Source organism: Lagopus muta, chromosome Z (genome assembly GCF_023343835.1).
Source record: "Lagopus muta isolate bLagMut1 chromosome Z, bLagMut1 primary, whole genome shotgun sequence".
In the NCBI taxonomy this organism is placed as follows: Eukaryota; Metazoa; Chordata; class Aves; order Galliformes; family Phasianidae; genus Lagopus; species Lagopus muta.
In genome coordinates this window covers 19071670-19092587 of record NC_064472.1, presented here as the reverse complement: position 1 = coordinate 19092587, position 20918 = coordinate 19071670, and the positions used below count along the sequence as shown (strand labels likewise).

General features: G+C 39.3%; 1 protein-coding gene across 1 annotated transcript in view; it reads right to left on the bottom strand.

Moving 5' to 3' along the window:
• The window catches only part of RAB3C (RAB3C, member RAS oncogene family), a 128304-nt gene that overhangs the window by 12584 nt on the left and 94802 nt on the right, over window positions 1-20918 (bottom strand). The window contains exon 4 of the mRNA XM_048931471.1: window positions 2261-2385. Within this exon, the coding sequence (XP_048787428.1) occupies window positions 2261-2385 (125 nt within the window). The remainder of the gene's footprint in view (window positions 1-2260; window positions 2386-20918) is intronic.

The window sequence follows — 20918 nt, the reverse complement described above, 5'->3', positions numbered from 1 at the left end:
CGGGACTACAGTATAATCTGCTTCAATGAAGAGTGAATTCTAAATCTCAGGAGTCAGCATATCCTTTAAAACCTGAAACATGAGTTTTGATATCTATCTCTTTGTTCTTTTTCTCTTTTTTTTTTTTTTTTTTTTTTGTGTGTGTGTGTGTGTGTGTGTGTAATGTTTTCTCCATTGAAGACATTTACCTTGTTCCTACTGGAATGAACAAACATTATAAATGTTCACAAAGTGAAGAACAGGTTTATATATATATACAGTGCAATAGGGATTTCTGTAAAGAAAGGTATCACTGTTACGGTAGCATGCTATGGCAACCATTTTGTTTTTATTGCACACAGTATTAAAATCTCAGTTCTTCAAAAATGTTGACATTTTTTCTGGATATAACGTGTTGCTAAATTGTTTCTGTCACTTTTCAAGGACTATTTAATGCCTGGTAATTTTTTTTATTGACATCTATGAGGCGTACACACATGTAATGCTTAATGAATTAGAAATGATATGAAGACTAGCCATCCTGATGAAGTTATTTGGTGGGATAAACAATTCTAGGATTTATAGTACACAATAGTGAATAGGAGATCAGTTACATGCACTGCCCAGAAGAAGCCAGACTGTTCATTTCCCACAGTCAGATCTAAATATATTAACAATCTCATGCCTGGTACAGCGCAGAAATTAATCTCCAGTACTGGCAAGGTCTGATTTGCAAAACTGCTGTGCATGCTCTCCAGAGAGACTCAGACTGGGAGAAAAAGCAGGCTGGATAGTATGCTTTAGGGACCTTTCCGTCACAGTGTGGCCAGTCTCAGCCTCAAAACACTTGCCATTATGAAAAAGTGTCACTGCTGAGCAGGACCAGACAGAACAGAGATCACAGAATCACAGAATCACAGAATCACCCGGGTTGGAAGGGACCCCAAGGATCATGTAGTTCCAACCCCCCTGCCTAGCAGGGCCACCAAACATCCACATTCAGATCAGGTTGCCCAGGACCCCGTCCAACCTGGCCTTAAACACATCCAAGGACGGGGCATCCACAACCTCCCTGGGCAGCCCGTTCCAGGGCCTAACCACTCTCCTAGTAAAGAACTTCCCCCTAACATCCAACCTAAATCTTCCCTCCTTCAACTTGGATCCATTTCCCCTAGTCCTGCTATTGTCAGCCCTTTTGAAGAGTTTACTCCCCTCCTGGGTGTAGGTTCCCTTCAGGTATTGATAGGCTGCAATGAGGTCACCCCGCAGCCTTCTCTTCTCCAGGCTGAACAAGCCCAACTCCCTCAGCCTGTCCTCATAGGGGAGGTGCTCCAGCCCCCTGATCATCTTAGTCGCCCTCCTCTGGACCCTTTCCAAAATCTCTATGTCTTTCTTGTACTGAGGGCTCCACACCTGGACACAGTACTCCAGATGGGGCCTCACAAGAGCCGAGTAGAGAGGGACAATCACCTCCCTGTCCCTGCTGGCCACCCCTCTCCTGATGGAGCCCAGGATCCCATTTGCCTTTCGAGCTGCCAGAGCGCACTGCTGGCTCATGTTCAGTCTCTTGTCCATAATGTTCTGCAATGATGTTCTGCAATTTTTTGTGGGGACATCCTCCTAGAAAGAGACTTTGTGAAACAGAGGGTCATCTTATTTACCTGTATGAACTACCTGTTCTGCACTGGGAGTTGGTGATTAAAGTCTTTCTGTTTGGGACTATTGGCTGTGAAAACCACAATCCACATGTTTAGCTTCTCAGGAGGTCTATTTGATATTTAGAGTAAAATATTTCCATAGCCTATCCTCCCCATTTTTTTTTTTTTTACATCTCCCTTCACTAAAATATATCTGCCTATGGCTATAACTACCCGGACATATTATATTATATTATATAATACAGACACATACATAATTTTATCACAAAATTGATAATTTTAGTCCTATCTAAGGAGCAGCATAGTAATGTTTTATCAGATGTCTTAAATCTAAGTCAGCCTCTGAGCCAGCACTGATCTTATGGCTGCTTTTAGATGACACGTCACAGTTCTGCATAAGGTCATGCCCAGACACATATATTCTAATGTTATTAATGTTTTAGTGATATCACAGATAACCTAGACCTCAGCCTGCAGAAACAAAAAGGAGGTGCTGTATAGCAGTATTTCTGTACAGTGATTGTTTTGTAAACACTTCATTACAAGCACAATAGCAATTAATGAGATTACTCCAAACATTCTTACAAGCAGTCATAAAGCTTTTGTCATTTTTTTTTCCTTACCAAGTTGCTCTGCTAAATGTTTTCCTCTCTCAGTGAAGATTACCCGCTCATCCTCCATGTCACATTTGTTACCCACCAAAATAACCTGGGCATTATCCCAAGAGTATGTTTTGATTTGAGTGGACCTGAAAAGAAAGACAAGAGAGAAAAAGATAAGTCAAAGCAAAGCAAATTACCCTTAAATCAATTTCATAGAGAACTGTAACCAGGAAAACAAACAAAATACTGATTTTGACATGTAAGGTAACATGATTCTGTTTAATTCTGAATCTCAAATAAACGAAGGATTATCTTTCAGGAATTATAGCTTTGACTTTTGATGTTAAAACAAGTCAGTCTTTCAGTATTTTTTCCTGTCATCAACATTCTTCTTATATTTTTAGAAAGAAGCTGTGTCACTTCATCCCACGCAATTAAAAGAAGTATTTTCGCATTTTGATGCAAACCTTATCATCTAAAAGCAGAGCCTTGAAACAAAATCAGCAGCTTATTCATATCTTATCTTTCAGTTTTTAAAATTAAGATCTAAATTTATCAGCAAAACTTCAAGGACCTTATGTCTTCCTTCTGCTGTTTCTCTCCAGCATGTCCCACAGCAGCTCTTTGATTTTCCAGCAGGACAGCAGCATTTCTGTTGTACATTAATCCATAGTCAGGGGCTGAGATTGAAGTTTAACTTACCTTCCATTAAATTATCCAAGATCCAATCTTGACTACAGCTGAACAGAGGTATCCCAGGCATTGAAACCCTATGATGACCTTAAGTGCTGAACGTGAAACAGCACACCCTATGAAGCTCTCTTCTACAATATGAATGGGATGCAGCTAAAGGGCAGCATAGGAGCATGCTTGTAGCACGTCTCAGCTGCTCTGCTGATACTCAGACCTGCTCTGTAGGAAGGAAAGATTCATTCCAAGTCTCCAGGGTCAGTTGGGAGTGATGCTGCTGGCATCACATAATACTTGCCCCTGAACACAGCACAGGGAGCAATAAGATTGCTCTAAGTGCTTACACTTTGTCTTGGAGTTGGCTACACCTGGCTTTACATTCTGCCTCGAGTTCTTGGTGGGGTGTTAATATTCTTCTCCCCCTGTAGGATCAAAGGAGAAAGAAATGAAGAGCATCTCTATCTCCTTGGACAATACAATGTGATTAGGAAAACTGCATAAAAAATCTGCCATCTAAACATTTTGGAAGATGGAATTTGTACATGCTGGTTTGCTAGAGTCCCCTTCTCATAATGCAACTTTTTCCTCTGTAAAGTGAGACCCTGTCATGGCAGAATGATTCATACACAAGAAAGGACCACAATTTGGTCCAACACTCACTTACAGTTAAAGAGAGATATAGATCATATCTTCCCATCTGTCTGTGCTTATCACGAGTCAAAAGGCATGGACGTAGGCAAAAGTTGCCTCAGGCTGTCTTTGTACTGATGCCCAACATCGATGGCCTGCTGGCATGAATTGAAGCAGCCTGCTGCAACTGCCTCCAGCCATGTGCGATGGGCCTGTTGTGCAGGGAAGAGCAGCTTGAAATGGAAGGGTCACACTGACTTCAGTGTTGTTCTACTTCACCAGAATGACCAGAAAAGGATGAAGCAAACCCTGCTCCATTTCTTTTTGCTGCACATTGTTCCCTTGGGTCTGCCCAGAGCTTTCATTAAAAAAAATGCACAACATGATATTTTAACTCTGTTAAAAAATTGTAATAATTTGAGTAAGACATCTTAAGCTTCTGTGACAAAACAGAGGTCAGACTTCCATTTACACTTTTGCTATGGATAGAATTGCTCAGAAGAAAGGGCACCATGCACTCATTTTGATAAAAATGCACTTATGAAACCATGCTGAGCTCTTCAGAAATTTGTGGTTAAGGAAAAGAGGATTTTTATTATATTTTAACTAGAATTACATTTGTCACCATAGCAACTTTGCACGAAATTGAAGTTGTTTCAAAAGCAAAATATACTGTAAAAGTATTAAATTTCACAGTAAGAATCAATTGCATATTATGTAATATTTTCATATTTTCTCTCTCTCTTCTTCTGAGAAGGGAGAGTGAGAGAGCAGCTTAGTGGCCATCACAGAGAAAACCACCACATCTGCAAATGTGAAATATCATAAACTGATGAATGAAGAATTATGTCCTGGAGAATATTTTCACATGAATGCAAAGAGAATTCATTTAACCTTGTTTTGCAGACTTCCATTCTACTTAACCTTCTCCAGAATATAAAACACCTCATTTTACTAAAGCCAGCTGTGATTTTTCATTCTGTGAATTATGGACCTGTGCATTCAAATGCTTCTCATTACCAAGGCCATTTATTTTATTCTCAGACATATCTATCTGGTTTTCTAACATCTCATCTAGTTGCGGGGTTTTTTTTTAAGCAACAGGAAAAGAGATCTTGTCTTTGATAATGATTCCAAGGGCTCATGTTGTGCAAAGGACTCCGTAGTGCAAAGATACATCTGACTGCGAAAATTAGACAAATATATCCCCACTCAATCCCACATCAGCAGGAGCATGGATTCAAAGAGTATAATAGGCTTATCACTGTTACGTTTTCTTTTCGACATACATTCCCACTAATGGCTTCTGTGGATTTTTTTGCCCACAATTCTCCACAAAAGCCAACACAGAGGTCATTTACAAAAGAGGCTCTGCTGTTCCTTACGTATATATCCTTTCAAATGACTGAGGCTTCTGATTAATCCAAAACACAAAACATTGTCCTTGTAAAGAACTCTAGCCTCAGGAAGATTTAAGATATGAAAAGGCAAAGCTGATGTTTGCAGCTAGCTGAATACAAAAATTCTTGCTCAGTCTCACTGCCCTGGTGCATGTCAACAGTAATTTACCCTGTAAATCTTTCACATTCTAGTTGTATGGTATGCAGACAATCTGCAACATACCTGAATTTTTATAAAGTATAGACACCAGAGGGACAGATTAATGCAAGAATTCAATGATCCATTACTTTCAGTGATCAACATAAGACTTTTCCTCCTTGTACTATTCTGCCATAATGCTTATCAAAATAAGTACTTGCTGAATGCTAAGTAAAGCGAAGCTTTGTTTTCATCCTAAAACAGCACTGTATTTTGCTTTAATTGTTCAAAATAATGTAAAGTTACATCAATAAATCTCAAAAGGCATCTTGGACTACCATGACAGAAGATTACCAAAGATAAGATGGACGCTTTTTGCTTTGTTTGATGGACTGAAATCCTGTCTGAAGAAAATGCTCAAAAGACTGTTTTTCAATCACACTTTGTTTAAAACAAGGCCTGAAGAAAAGGAAGTGTTAAACAGTGCTCACTGCTTATATGAAAATCCTATTTCTGCTCCTAGGAAATGCCTTGTAATTCTCACTAGTTCAGAAAGAAAAAAAGATATTTTTCTTCCAGAAATATTCTCAATATTGCTTATTCGATGAATAGTGTTCAACAGGATTTTGTATTGCTGCCACTTCTGTCATTTACTGGAGAGAATAAAAGCAGTGTTGCCTAGGCAAAGCCATTTATCTACTGTTACCTCATTTTTAATGAGCATACAGGTTTCAAAGTGAGTATTACAATTCTTAAAATGGTGACACAATTATGAAGACTCAAGACACTATTGTCATGCACAACCTCCTCCGAGTCTGGCAAAAAAGCCCATCCTGACTGTCATTTATAGCTATTACCAAGCATAGTGAAACAGTCTGTAAAAGATCTAAATTGCAGCACGCTGTATGACAGGTATGAGCTCAAAGGCACATGCCTATTCTCAGGTTAGACTCTGCTTGAGCTCTGCAAAATAATCAGTTCAATGAAGAACTCGGTCCTAGTAGGGATACTGAAAACAACAACAAAAGAACTAACGTTTCAGAAAAATAAAGGAGGAGACTAACCTTTGGGAATATTGGACCTCTGAAAATGCAAGAACTTCAAATGATTGTCCGGGCACCTGTGGTGTGTGTGTGTGTGTGTGTGCAGGGAGCATGCTGAGTGTATTTGCACAGCGTGATGGAGTGTGGTTCACAAACACCCCAGTCAGATGTGTGGCTGCAGTGCTGCAAGGCAAGGTCACTAGCACAGAGCATCACCACTGTGAAGTTACTGTTGTACAGGCTCATTTGTTAGTGTTAAGTTATGTGATAAAAACTCATCTACATATTCACGAAGTAGCACAAGGAAGCAATGGAAGACTGAAGAGCCCAAAGAATATCCTGGCCCTGGCTACTCACAGGCCTATCCCAGGAGCCATTGGCCCGTCAGACATGTACCTACACAAGCACAGAGGAGCACAGACAGGCAGGAACCCAAACTAAGGACTCAGAAGAAGAGAAACTAGCTCCTGGCCTCTCTCAGAAGTACCTCAGCCCTACTATCCTGGTCTGAAACTAATCCCTATGGGCCGATGCTTTTGGACTCAGTAGGAATGCTGGACATGTGATAGGATGTGGAGGAAGAGGTGCAGAGAATGCACTGGTGAAGTTCGAGCAAGGCCAACTGGCAAATAGGTTAGGTAGTCTGGGAGCAAGGAGTATCTCTAAGGGGAATTTCACTGTGGATAGCCAGAAAAGTCCTGGCCATCTATGTGCCTGTCTCTGTAGAAATGGTTTGTACCTGCTAAAATGGGGCTGGGGCATCACAGGTTCCTCCAGGTGCCAGCAGCTGGGAAGAGCATGCCCAGGAGTAGCTGTCAGGCAGTTTGTGACTGTTCTGAGCTGACAGGGATCCACATCACGCACATGCATATATATATGTATACATTTACATATACATATACATATCTTTGCTAGTGAACCTCCATCCTGCTCTGCCATGGGAGTGCTCTGTGTGTTGTCTATGATCTGCGTTACCAGCCATGTATGAAGGCTGCTCTGAAATTTGATGAAGATGGCCCTTGACATCAGACACAGTTGGTGATACAGCAATAGCAGGTGAACCTTCCTGCTAATATTCCAGTACATTTTGTTGCTGTGTGACAGATGGCAGCAGATGGACAGTCTGATGGAACGGTGTTGAACATGGAGGTGTTCATGAAGCAAAGGTGTGTCACTGAATTCCTCCATGCAGAAAAAACAGCACCCACTGACATTTCAATGCTTGCTTAATGTTTCTGGAGACCAAACAGTGGATGTGAGCACAATGAGGTGGTGGGCGGTGCGTTTCAGCAGTGGTGACAGTGGGTCACCTCCATCAGTGCAGATTTTAATGAACGCAGCATGCAGGTTCTTGTTCACACTGGTAAAAAAATGTAGCTAACAGTGGTGACTATGTTGAAAAACTGTTTTGTGCTGAGAATTTGTTCTATTAAATAGTGTTATTGTTCTCACTGTATCTGTTGTGCTTTCCAAAGAAATAAGTAGGAAGCATTACTTTTGAAGCAACTTACACACATATACGTATGTATGTTTATGTAAATACAAAGTTATACATGTTATATATATGTTAAATATTTATTTTTATATGCTGTTATATGTATTAGGTTAGGAAAGCTAAAACCCAGATAGAATTTAGTCTAGCCAGAGACATAAAAAAGAACAAGAAGAAATTCTACAAGTAGATCATTGTTAAAAGGAAAGCCAGGGAAGGTATCAGCTCTTTCTGGAAAAAAACTAGAGACCTGCTCATGAGGGATACAGAAAAAACTGAGGTGCTCAACGACTTCTTTGCTTCAGTCTTCTCTGGCAAGGGCTCTAGCCACACTGTCCAAGTTGTAGAAAGAAAATGTAAGAACTGGGAGATGGAAAATGTACCTGGTATAAGTGAAGATAAGGTTTGAGACCATCTAAAGAACCTGAAGGTGAACAAGCCTACGGGACCCAATGAGATCTATCCATGGGTTCTGAGGGAACTGGCAAAGTTACCATGCTGCTATCCATCATATTTCATGAAGTTCAACAAGGCCAACTGCAAGGCCCTGCATTTGGGTTGGGACAATCCCAAGCACAGATACAGGCTGGGTGGAGAAGGGCTTGAGAACAGCCCTGAGAAGAAGAATTTGGAGGTTATGAAAGACTCAACATGAGTCAACAATGACTCAATGACTCAACAATGTGTGCTTGCAGTCCAGAAGGCCAACTGTACCCTGGGTTGCACCAAGAGAATCATGACAAGAATGCTGAGGGAGTCGATTCTGCGTATCTAGTATGCTCTCATGAGACCCCACATGGAGTACTGTATTCAGTTCTGAGGTCCCCAACACAAGAAGGACGTTGATCTGTTACAGTGGGTCCAGAGGAGGGCCATGAAGATGATCGGAGGGCTGGAGTACCAGCCTATGGGGAGAGGCTGAAACAGCTAGGGCTCTTCAGTCTGGAGAAGGCACTGGAGGAACCTTATAGCAGCCTTCCACTACTAGAAGGGGGCCTACAGGAAAGATGGGGAAGGACTTTTTATAAGGGCATGTAGCAACAGGACGAGGGAAAACAGCTTTAAACTGGGAGAGGGTAGATTTAAATTAGATACTAGGAAGAAATTCTTCACTGTGAGAGTGGTAAGACACTGGAACAGGTTCCCCATGTGAGGTTGTGAATGCCCTCTCCCTGGAGCTGTTCAAGGCCAGGCTGGATGGGGCTTTGAGCAACCTCGTCTATAGCAGGGGGGTTGGAATTGGATGACATTAAATGTCCCTTCCAACCCAAACCATTCTATGATTCTGCGATCCTATATGGGATGCACACGTGCTGTGTGAACATGTGCATGCTGGAAATGTTCCTTCAGCCTCACTAATGGTTGGAGCTGGAGCACAGAGAAGCAGCAGCTTCTCTTCCCTAGGGCTGTCACATCCAGCGTGATTCATGTTCCCCTAACAGACCAGACTCAGCTCAGCTGGGTAACACTTCACTGTACCATGCAGAAGCTGCTACAGAAATTAAACCTGCATCTTACTGCACATGATATATTTCAGGTTCTTTCCACTGATTGGCATACTGATTGACATCATATGATTCACTCTTATGTATCTCCAGATGATCACTTTTTATTAACTATCATATGAACAGAACAAACTTTAACTCAGAATAGTTTCTAATACATTCTTACCCACAGACAGCAAGGATGGCAAACAAACTAGTAGATAAAAGTATGTGCATATAGCAAATATTTCTCTCAGTAAAATGAATTTTTAAAGCCAACTTTAATATGCAGAATACTGTTTGAATCCAGAGCCCTCCAAGGACTCCTGCATTCTCTACATGAGCTAATTTCTATGGGCTTTTTAGATGAACTGTGTAGTAAGCCATGTGCAATGACAGCAGAGAATCACCCTAATGAAAAGGCTCCAGGAGGACCATGTATAATGTTTATTCCAGCAAGTTCAGGGAACATGTTGTACTCCTGATGTTATGGTTTCAGAAAGTGTGTACAATTAAATGAAGTGCATTATCCTGTTTAGGTGAAAAGAAAAGAAAAAAAAGGGGGGGGGGGGGGGGGGGGGGAATAAAAGAAAAAAGCCACCCTACATCCAAATAAACAAAACTCCTACCAAAACGCTTTTAATTTTTGAAGTGTCTGTTAGGTTGATTTAACTGGCTGATTCTAAGTTCTTTCATCCCAGTCTCCAGCGTGATGTTTCCAAAGTCCATTAGCAGAACTATCAGGGGCTGCAGGGTAGCGATGGGCCCTGGGGTGTAGTCCAGGCTGTCTGTTCTAAAACTTTCTCAGTTTCTTTCAGTGTTTGGAGAGGTGGAGTGTCAGAAAATCTGCTGTAAGTTTGGAGCTGTGTAGAAAAACACATAGCTTTATATAATGCCGCAAATAAAAGAGAGTTCCCTCTTTATTTGCAGGAAGTTAAGTTGAATGCCCGGCCATCTCTGAGCAGGAAAGCTGGCTCATCTGCATTTTCTGCTGTCACTGGGGCAATGCTGGCATCTTCCCTCTCTTCTCCCAGTCCCCTTTCTGTCCTGTGGGAAACACTGATGCTAACAGGAAGCTCTGCCACTCCCAGCTTTCCAGGGGATGGAGTCACCTCAGGAGCCCTGTCCTGCTCCTGCTGTCTGGCACTCTCTCAGTTCAGTCAGGCTTTCCTATGAGGTGGGTCTGAGGTCTTCTTCATGCTAGCAAGTGTCTATAATTCAGTAGGCATCATACGTTCTATGTTCTTGTATCATATGTTCTTACTTGCGCCTTCCTTTTTGTCTCCTAAACCCACTTAGAAAACTGGAAAGGTTATGTCCCTTAAAATACCCTTTTGTCATGAACCTGTCCCATCTGCTCTCTATTGCACTCACCTTTAGGATATGAAGGAGATGGGAATTGTATAGAATGATTCTGCACAGTGCATTAAAGGGCTGTGTGGTCCTGGTGGCCGTTTGGAAGCTGGCTCTGTACCAGCTGCTCTGCACTTGGCACTCAGACCCTGCTGCAGGGAAGGCAGAGAGAGAGGCAGCCTCAGGCCTTCCATCTGTTCCCCAGAATAACCCACTGTTAGCAGGAGATGAGCTATCCAAAATTTATAAAACTCCCAGCCAAAAACCCCAGCTCAATTTTCTGATTGCCATTTTGGAAAAAAAAAAAAGAAGACAGAAAAGTTTTGAAGTAGCCTCAGGCTTTGGAGTGCTTACTTGAATAACAGACTCAATGCGGTCATTATTGTAATATTAGTAATGTAATAATAAAAAAAACAAAACAAAAAGGAGATCCTAATGTCAGATCTTAGAATAACTATGAGTATCTGGGAGAACACACAGTCCCAGGAACCAGAACTACTTTGAGAAACAGCACGGGCTCTTTCCTCCTTCAGGTACTCACAGAGAAATTTTGGGTGTTTGCAGCTTTTAAACTACTGCTATTCATGTCATCATTCTGTCATAATACAGCTGAAGGCCATAAAAGCTCAATGATTATGAGTAATGAAAATTCTATTACCTCTTGCCTTTATGAACTGCTTAATAATTACTGAAGCAACTAATGAAAACAACAAAAAAAGCAATCAATAAAAGAAATAATTATCAATATAGACAACCGAGGTGAACCTGTGATTGTATAAAGCAATTGTGGAGAAGTATGCCCTTTGAACAGATGATTTAGAACTAGTAGGTTTCCTATCATCTCCACTTTTAATTAGAGTACATGACATGCATTCTCAATTTGAGATGTTTAATTTCATTGATAGTACCAGCACCTGCTAACTGCAAGTGCTTATTAACTTACAATAGTGGCAAAGATGTCTCAGCAACACAGAAGTATTAAACGTGGATGAAGGGACAAAAAAAGGGGGAAAAAAATGGGATAAAATCCTTCCATTCTCAGTGCAGCAAAGCAGAGAAGGGAAAAGATCTGAGGAGATGTGGATGTAATAACAAAAATGGAATATACCAACTCCTTTACTCTTGCCAAAGACCTAGGTATGTGAATATTTGCCAGTGCTGATTGTGTTTGGTGTGTTTGTTACTTTTTACATAATATTATATCTTTTTTCTGGATTGAAATGAATCAAAAAAATGCATGGTGATTCTGAAATAAGCTGACATTTAAAGAAATCAGAAGACTACCAGCAAGTCGTCACTTCCTTCTGAGCGGTTTTATCTTCCTTTTGCAGTGCACATCTTGCACAGAAAGGCTACACGTTTAACCTTCCCTTGGAGGAAGATAAATTGATGATGCAGAAGCTGTGTGACAGGTGTGACACTAACAAATATCTGGTTAATTTTCAGACAGCAGACTAATCAAAATGAGCAGAGCATCACAGGTCTGCAGTATTCCAGTAGGAACTAGGTCTGCTTTAAGCAAAATAAACTCAGCTTTCACAGTGAACAAAAGACGAAAGTTAACAGAAAACTCCACTACAGGTTTCTAAGGCCATAACGTCAATTAGAAAACTATGTACATATTTTCAGTTCTGAGAGGTTTTAATGAGAATCAAAATAAATCCAATTATTCTGGAGGGTAAAAGCAAGCTAATCTCTAACTTATTATTTTATATAATACAATGAAAGTAAGTGTGACAGAAGAGAATATCTAAAGATATAAAAGCTGATATTCTCAGTGTGTTTACTGTATTTTTTCTTATGCAGTTATCTTAGTGAGAGTCTACTACCACTCTGTGGAAGAAATGTATACTAACTCAATTACATTCACTCTTGGGAATGCCCTGGGTCTGTGTTTAACACAATGCAATACGAATTGACATGTTATTCATAACTATATGATTCTGTATGGTGCCTAAGATGGGAGATAGGTGTCACTCGGGCTCATCAATCAAAATTTTCTTTCTTTCTAATCAACCATTACTATCTGCGTACTATCTTTCCTATGGAAGTACCTTCCCATCCAGAATCCTTTGGTGAATACTTTATCAAATTACATTTCATTTTTATTGTAATATACAAAAAATACTCTTAACAATACATGAATTAGTTTGCTTGTGTTTGTATGTACAGCGCTGTTACAAATAACAGCACTTAGTGTCTGTGGTAAGAAAAAGATTCATTTCTGACACTAAAATGCAAATCCACAAGATAACAGTAAATGATATCAAGTGAATATATTAAGGGTAAAAGATGTTCAGGTTCAAATTGTAATTTTTTTGTATTTCCATTAAAAGGACTAGAAACCCTCAGGGAATACTTAATTTGTATGAACCAGGTTGCAGATGTCCTTTGTTTTTTGCATCCTTGGCACGATCTCTGCATCCTGCTTTGTTCTCAGCTGTCAAACACACCTTGAAAGTACTTTCCAACACCAGAAGCACAACAGTACTTATTACATTAAAAAAAAAAAAAGCAAAAAAAAAAAAGCTATATGTTAGTACTATTCTATATCCTTCATCCCCAGTAACTGATTGCCATTTCTTTAGAAGAAAAGCCCACCAGCTCAAATGTTTTCCTGTACATACAGTGCCAGTGTTAGATGGTGTATTTCACTGTATATATTACATCAGGCAGACACTGCAAACCCTGGAGACCTCTTTTTCTTGGAGACAGATGACAGACAGATGCCCAGCTGCTCCTGGGCAATATGGACTTTGTCTGAAGGTGTGCAGATTTAATAAAAATATTTAATTCTCTATGAAAGCCAAGTGTAATTTCTTCATTTTTTTGATGTGTAGTAGCACGCTGTTTGTTTTGAAAAGTTAAGCAGATGTTTACACAGAGTGGAGACTGTGTTAATGCATTAATGGCAGAGAAATCTTCCAACCCACTTCTTATGTTTTGTTTTATGTTTTTTATGTTTTGTTCTTATGTTTCTTATGTTTTGTTCTTATGTTTTATTTTATGACAAAATAATATAGATTTCAATATTTAGTTCTTATTTACAGGACTACAAAATCATCTCCTACAACAAAGCTTACTTATGAGTAGACTAACTAATATGACACATTTTTCTCAGTGGGACTCAGTAACGGTACATGTTAATGAAGAGTATTTATGTCGTGTATAATGCTGCAAGCTGTGTCATACTGTGGGAGGTGATTTAGTAACTCACCACAGACAAAAGGCTGTACTTTTTAATTTTCTCCCCACTGAGAAACCCACCGTTAAGCTGTCATCCTTCAAAGCTACTATTTCTCATGCACAGTGCACACGATCAAAGATTAGGGTTTGAAAGGGGATGGAACAAAGTATTTATAGGGAAAATAATATCCATGGAAACAATAAAAGGCAACACACAGTCTGCACTCACGTATCTGTCCCCATGGTTTCATGTTCCAGATGCTTCGAAGCAAGCGATCCTGTTAATCACCACTTTATGCTGATTGCACAAACTGCCGCTGGAACTCTGATTAATGACCCTAATCAATACATCTGATCCAAACTTTTATATTTGAAAAACATGGCTGTGAAAATATGGGAATACTGAAGGCATTACTAAACCAACTACACTGTCTGTTGGAGTACATTACACTACATATGTAAATGAGTGATTTGTTGTCACTCTAAAATATATTTATTTCTTTTGCCATTTTGTGTCCCTACATATATATGTAAAGAAGCAGATAGAAGCCCTGGTGTGTATGGGAACTGCTGAATGACAGCCTGAACCTCTGACTGATCACCTGAGGCAAGCCATGAGTCCGCCACGAGAGCAGAGCTGAAGGCAATTCACCTGTGCTGCTGGAAGGGGTGGAGCCTGGCTTCAGCTCTCCTAGACCCATTTAAGAGCTGGCTACCAGCTGGCTGCCAGTGGGGAAGGATCTCTTCTGGAGACCCCTCCTCTGTAGTTTTGCAGCAAGCCCAGGATATGGGTAAACTTTCTATCTATTCTCTCTTTCTCTCTATTCTCTTTTTATTATTATAATCTGTTTCGCTAAACTCTCTTGTATATTTCATAATTATAACATCTTTATATTCATTGACTATACCTGGTGCAATGCAATTAGCTCTAATACTTCTCTCCTCACTGCATCACCAACAGTCTGTACAACCTTGGGTAGCCCTAATCCAGCAGTACCTACAATCTCTTGCTCTTTTGGGCTTATCTGTTATCATTCTTCCACCAGTCCCACAAAACAGGACCATGGTGATGGTATTCTGGAGCTGGCAGATTTTTTTTTTTCAGGTACAGTGAAGTTCTTTTGGTTTGTACACCATTGACAATCCTGTAACTGTAATTTAGGGCCTTAGAAAGTGATTTATTTTTCCTTTGTACTTTTTATCTTTTAAATAGAAAATCTAGATTTATATTGTCAATATATGGGAAATATTTAACAAGACTCCCTATTTTAGGAAATTTCCCATTAATCAAGTCTTTGAAAACCTGGATTGACTCATGCTTTGTACTCTTCATGAAATTTGGTGCATATCTGTGGCCCTTAATCTCTTTCTGCCTATGTTGACAGGAATGCCTTCCAAGTTTCTTTCGCTTCTGAAGTTCATTCCTTTTGATTTTATTTCCTTTATTATTTTTGCTTTCTTTTTCTTAAGTTTATAGGAATTCTTCTATTTTTTCTCCTATATCTGATGTTATTAGATCTTTGGGTGCTATTTTTCTCATTCAGTGTTTGGCATAATCTTTTTCATAAGAACTAAGTCTTAATGTACATAAACAGTGTTCTGAAATTTCTTATCTTTTTTTTTTTTTTTTTTAATTAAAAGGATAAAAGAAAAACCAAGCTGGCCTAATTTTAATCACTGAAAAAGCTCAAAGGGTGACAGGAGTTGCTGTTGACAGATCATGGACTATCCTTAGCAAGGATTCATCCAGCATGCAAGCCATGTATCAGGGCTGTGTTAAATGTGCTAAATTCATTAGACTTCTTGGTGATGAAATAGGTGGGATTATTCTACCAAAATATAAGGAATACACAACTTTCAAAATGCTGCATTTTACACCAAAGTATAGTAGTATAAACTCTACATATATTTTATCTCTAAAGTTACTTATCTTGTTCTGAAGGTAGAGCGAAACTCTATCTTTGTGAGTGAACCCTGAAGGCGCAAAACTGAGATTCCTTGCACAATGTCTGGAAGCAGTTTCCCCTTGTTGCTCTATGCTTGCTAGCACAAAGGGTTGAGCTCTGAATTCTGAGTCAGACTAGGCATGGCCTTTCATACAGATACTTGAAATAGGATTGGCAAAATGGCAGCTGCCTTAATCCAGCTCCTACTTGATACAGGTTAATCGATATTTTTATTTTGAGGCTTTGTAGGTATGTTTTTAACTACTATGGCCATGCTTTGCTTTTGGTACACTGCTTTTCAATTTGTATGGATTCCGGGAGTAAAAGCAACCATTTGTCTGTATCTTGCCAGGCACAGGGTGGCAGGATTGTCCTGTTGACTCATCCTACCAGCAAGGTTTGTATGTCAGGTTTATTTCTGCTGACTCACACAGCCAGATGGGAAGCATTAGGCTTTAGTTTTTGTTTCTAATATAAGAAATAAAACAAACAAGAGGCTTGTGTATTCAATCAGAAGGTCAGTAGTGCTACTGCCTGTGTAGATGTATACGCTTGACTTTCAGTCCTTAGCTTTTGTATATTTGAATTTTTGTTATCAGTCACAGTCCTTATACAAAAGCATAGTGCTTGTGCCTAATCTCAGAAGCCAGATATAAAAGAAATCCTGAATATGGTGGAAGCTACTGGCAATATATTCAAGCACGAATACTTAGCCAAGCACTGGAGATAAAATCTAAAGCTTTTCAGAAGTTTTGAAAACTGAACACAGTGGGTATTTCAATACAATACAGTCTAAATTACCTAGGGATCCTAGGGATCATGTAGAATGGTCATAAATTAAAGCTTATCTCACACTGCCTCCACTTTGAAACACACTGCTTAAACCATTTCAGACATTTTTAAGGTTATATCTTCTCTCCAGTGACAAAAACTAACTGTTGAATATTGTCTTATGGACACATTGTCATTGACTTCCATGTGTAGAGACCACTTTCCAAGGACATCACTACGTGCAACAAACAGGTACTTTAGTAAGCAGAAATCTTAGGACAGAATGTTTAGAAAGGCTGGTGTGACAAAATGGGAAGCTCAGCAGTGAAACTGTTCTATATCCTCAGTGCAGTACAGGTCTACAAGAAGAAAGATTTCTGAAATAATGTACAAGAGAAAACAGAAGAATAAATTATTTCTTGTGCACTGTTCTGGAAGTGAAACTCTACTACTGAAAATCATTAAGGGTGAATGAACAAGTTGGACAGTAGGACATTACAAGGCATGGAGTACTGGCAATAACAGCAGCTGGACAGAAAGTATTTCCAGACTTAACTATGTCAACAAAACTGTATTTAATCTCAGGACTGTAACAAACTATCTTGCACTGCCAACTCTGGTCCGATAGGAAAACAAAATAAAGAAGTAAAACTTTTTCTCAATATAACTGCATCTCGATTACAGATTTCTCTTGGCAGAGCTAGACAGTTAGTCACAACTCTTCACAGCTCTGACAAAGATAGGCTGGCAGAGATCTTTTTGGGTGCAATTCATCTGGTCTATTCTAGACAACTATTTTAGAATGAGATGATTAATGAGCTAAAAGTGTCTGTTTCTTGCCATTGACTAAAAGGCACACATTTAATTTGGATATGGGTTTCTGCAATATATCAGCTAAATTTATTCCGAAGCTTTGGATGTTGTCAAGGTCTCCAAGGTTACAGAACTCACTAATAGACTGTAAGATTTGTCTATGGTATCAGGTGAAGGTTCCCCATAGACTTTTACTTCACAGATATAAACTAGCAAGCATCTCCAAATAGATTTATCTCATAACAGTGAAAGATTTCTGCAGAGCTGTAACACTCAGGAGACAGTTTTGTAAGCTTTATTGGTATGAAACATTTCTTAAGAAGCTGATTCTGAAAGGCATGTTTTCTACCTGAACCTCATGAAGAAAAAGCACAAGACCTGAATTGTGGCAGAGCATAGGAACTGCTGGATACATCTGTCGATGCATTGCAGAATAGCAAAAGGGTTACAGACAGGGGTAAAATAGCTCCAAATCCTGCTGTCCAGGATGTTTACTTCATTGTTTTTGGTTGTACCGAGTCAATGACCGAGACCACTTCTCAAGATAGAGGGACTCCATCCACTGTTTTGGAATCTTTAATGTGCTATGCAGAATCTCAGCATCTATTATTTCAGCATCCATTATTTTCTCAAAAAGATAAAACTTCAGCCACTTTGGCATTTAAAACTACTGAAAATACAAATCCAGAAGTTATTAACAGAAAAGAAGATATGTCAAGCAAGTGGTAGAGACTCATTGTGGTTACACATGCAAATAATGACACTCAGATAAGTGGGCCATAAGAAGGAACATATGTAATGCAAGGTAAAGTGATGTATAGATATGGAAGATTTCAGGGGGAAGAGCAGAAGAAATTACAGTGCATTTTTGTTTTTTTTTATGAGAGAGCCACAGAGCTCCGGGAGAGTGTGAAGAATGTTTCTAGAAAAGTGGGTCTTCCCATAGCAATCCCATGACTTCCAAGCATGCATTTATATCTTCAGTCTTCCACAGAGCTGCACTGAGGAAAATATGAACAAGATTTGAATCTATACTGCTTTTTCTGATTCTTCACAGCAGTGCTGAATGGATCGATCATTTGGTAAACTAACTTCTGTCCTCTGGACATTTGCCGGGGTAGGAACTTAGAATGGGAAAGAGGATGTGGCTGAGAAGGAAATAATGAATTATCTGAAACATGTCCAGTAAAGGAAAGTGGGGTATGCATGAACAGATGCTAAGTAATAATCAAATACATCTTCTGACATTTATGGCAGGTAATCTCAGAAGGTTCAAGTGCAACAATTTAACATAAGAAGGTAAATCAGATTAAAAAAAGAGAAACCATAGAAAACAACACAAAAGGTACCATTAATATGTTGTCAACTGCATGTTACCTATTTATATATAATGCAGGGGCAAGTGAGCAAGTCTGAGTAAAAAAAAAAACCAACAAACGTCTCTAACTTCACTAAAACATAGAACAAAAATGCTATGTTTTTGTTAGTGGTAGCTAAATTTGAAATTCTTTCCTCCCTCTATTCAGTTTCGCCTTGAAGGTTTTCCTAAATGTGTTTGAACAGCACTCACTGATTCTAAACAATGGCTGCCTAAAGAGAAATCTGATGAATACCCAATACCAAACAAAAAGAAGTATCTAAACGCGAAAGACACTTATCAGTGATATAAATCCTTAATGTAACCAAAACACAGTTTGTTGATTCACTGCCCACGTATGCAGAACAAAAACAAATGCTAAAAAGCAGAATAAATTAAGAACATGCTCTCAATCAGCGTGAAAAGAACTTTAATATAAACAACTCACCTGAGGAGAAGAGATATGAGAGGTAGGTAGCTGCTACATTACACATCAAAAAGCAGTTGGGCCTATAGCATACATAAGCAATATGCACAAAGCCATCTTTGGCTGCATTCAGAAGAAAGGCAGGAGTGTTGCAGGAAGATACCACAGAATCCTTATATGGAAAGAAGACAGCGTGGAGCAGCATGCAAAGCAGGATGAATTAAATGTGCTGATTAAATGAACAGCTTGCATTTTGTACTTCAGTGAAGTTCAAAGCTTTCTGGCCAACCACTTTAAGCGCACACTGCAATCAAACAAATGACTTATGCTGTAAAACCGCCATGCAGAGAAACAGTAGGTGATGCAAAATTGATACCTTTCTGTGCTTCTATCTCTCACCTTTGTTCAGCACTTTAAAAATAATACATAATACTTTCTAATGTGGGTGCAAATGCTGAAGGTTGGAGAAAGGAAGTGACTATATGTCTGAGAAAGAAGCTGAGGATATCCTCTCTATCCTGATACTTGTAAGGGGAGGCAGACAGGAGTCCCTGAAATTATAGCTGAGGCATGCTGCAATCTCAGTCCTCGTGTTCAAATCTTTATCTAAAGAACTGGTGGTAAAACAGTCAAGTGTTGCCTGCCCAGTTAAGTGTATGCTTCTAAGCAGCAGGACAACTGGGCTTTAATCCCAATTACAGGAGTATTTTATAGCTGACTGCAAATCCACAGAGGCAGCACAGGTGGCCCTGAGGACCCACTGTCAAGAGCAGGAGATATAACACCTTCAATTTCAAGGCAGAAAGGAAAAGCAAAGATTTTCAGAACTTGAATTTTAACTCCTCTGACTGAAGACTAGGGGAAGATACGCATTTTTACTTGTACTCTGAAGTACTGACAACAAATCACTGACAGATAAGTGCAGCATTCTATCGGGTTGTTGTTACGGCTTTTCCTTTTTCCTTTTTTCTTTTTTTTTTTTTTTTTTTTTTATTTAGCAGTATATTTTGTTCTGTAACACTTTAAATCTGTGAGAATAATTTTCAGGGAAATTACATTTAAAATTGGAAGTTATGCTGTCCTGAGAGTTGAATTCAAATGTTGAGTTCTCCTAACCAGGCTTTTTGTTCAAGTATGTCAACATGGATCTGTAAGCTTCTTTGCAGACTGCCATTTAAAAGAGTCACCAAATGGTTAGAGCAATGCTCTGCTGACAATTCGCAGATTAGCTGAATGATGTGAGCTCTATGCTGCTCTTCTTTCTGAGCTGTCCTAAAAGCAGTGAGAGAAAGCTTGAAAGACTCTCATTTTGAGTGCCTCCCAAACATATCTAGGATAGTGCATGGGATTTGGACATCAGATAGCCACACATTTGATCTTGAGCTGAACTGGATCATTCTTTGACTACCAAATAAAACAAATGGGAGAAAGTTGCTATTTGTTCTCTGAAGTCTCAGATTACTACTTCTGGTTAGAATGTTTCTGTACAAAGCACCTCATCTTTCCAGTATTTCATTGCGCAACCAAACTCCATATCTGCTGTACTGGTAGCTCCAATTGCATGGCCAACCTGTCACAATTTTTTCTACCAGCAACCTCCACACATTCTCCGAAGCTGATCTTTGAAAAAAGCTGCATGCTATTATCCTCCTTTGTATCTTTTCTGAAAAAGCAACCTGCGTTGTGATGTCTATTTAATGAGGAACTGGCTGGGTTGCTGTGAGTGAAGTTATTACACTAATTCTCACTGTCATACTGGTGCACTGTGTATTTTTGTTTGTTTGTATCTTTATTCTTTACACTTTTGTTCATGCTTACTTTTGCTTTCTTTTTATTTTTTATTTTTATATTCATGCACATTAACATGCACGATTAACATTACTGAGTGTTGCCTACTCCTCCAGACTCAACAATAAAGTTGCAAACACTAAAAGAAAACCCCCAAAAC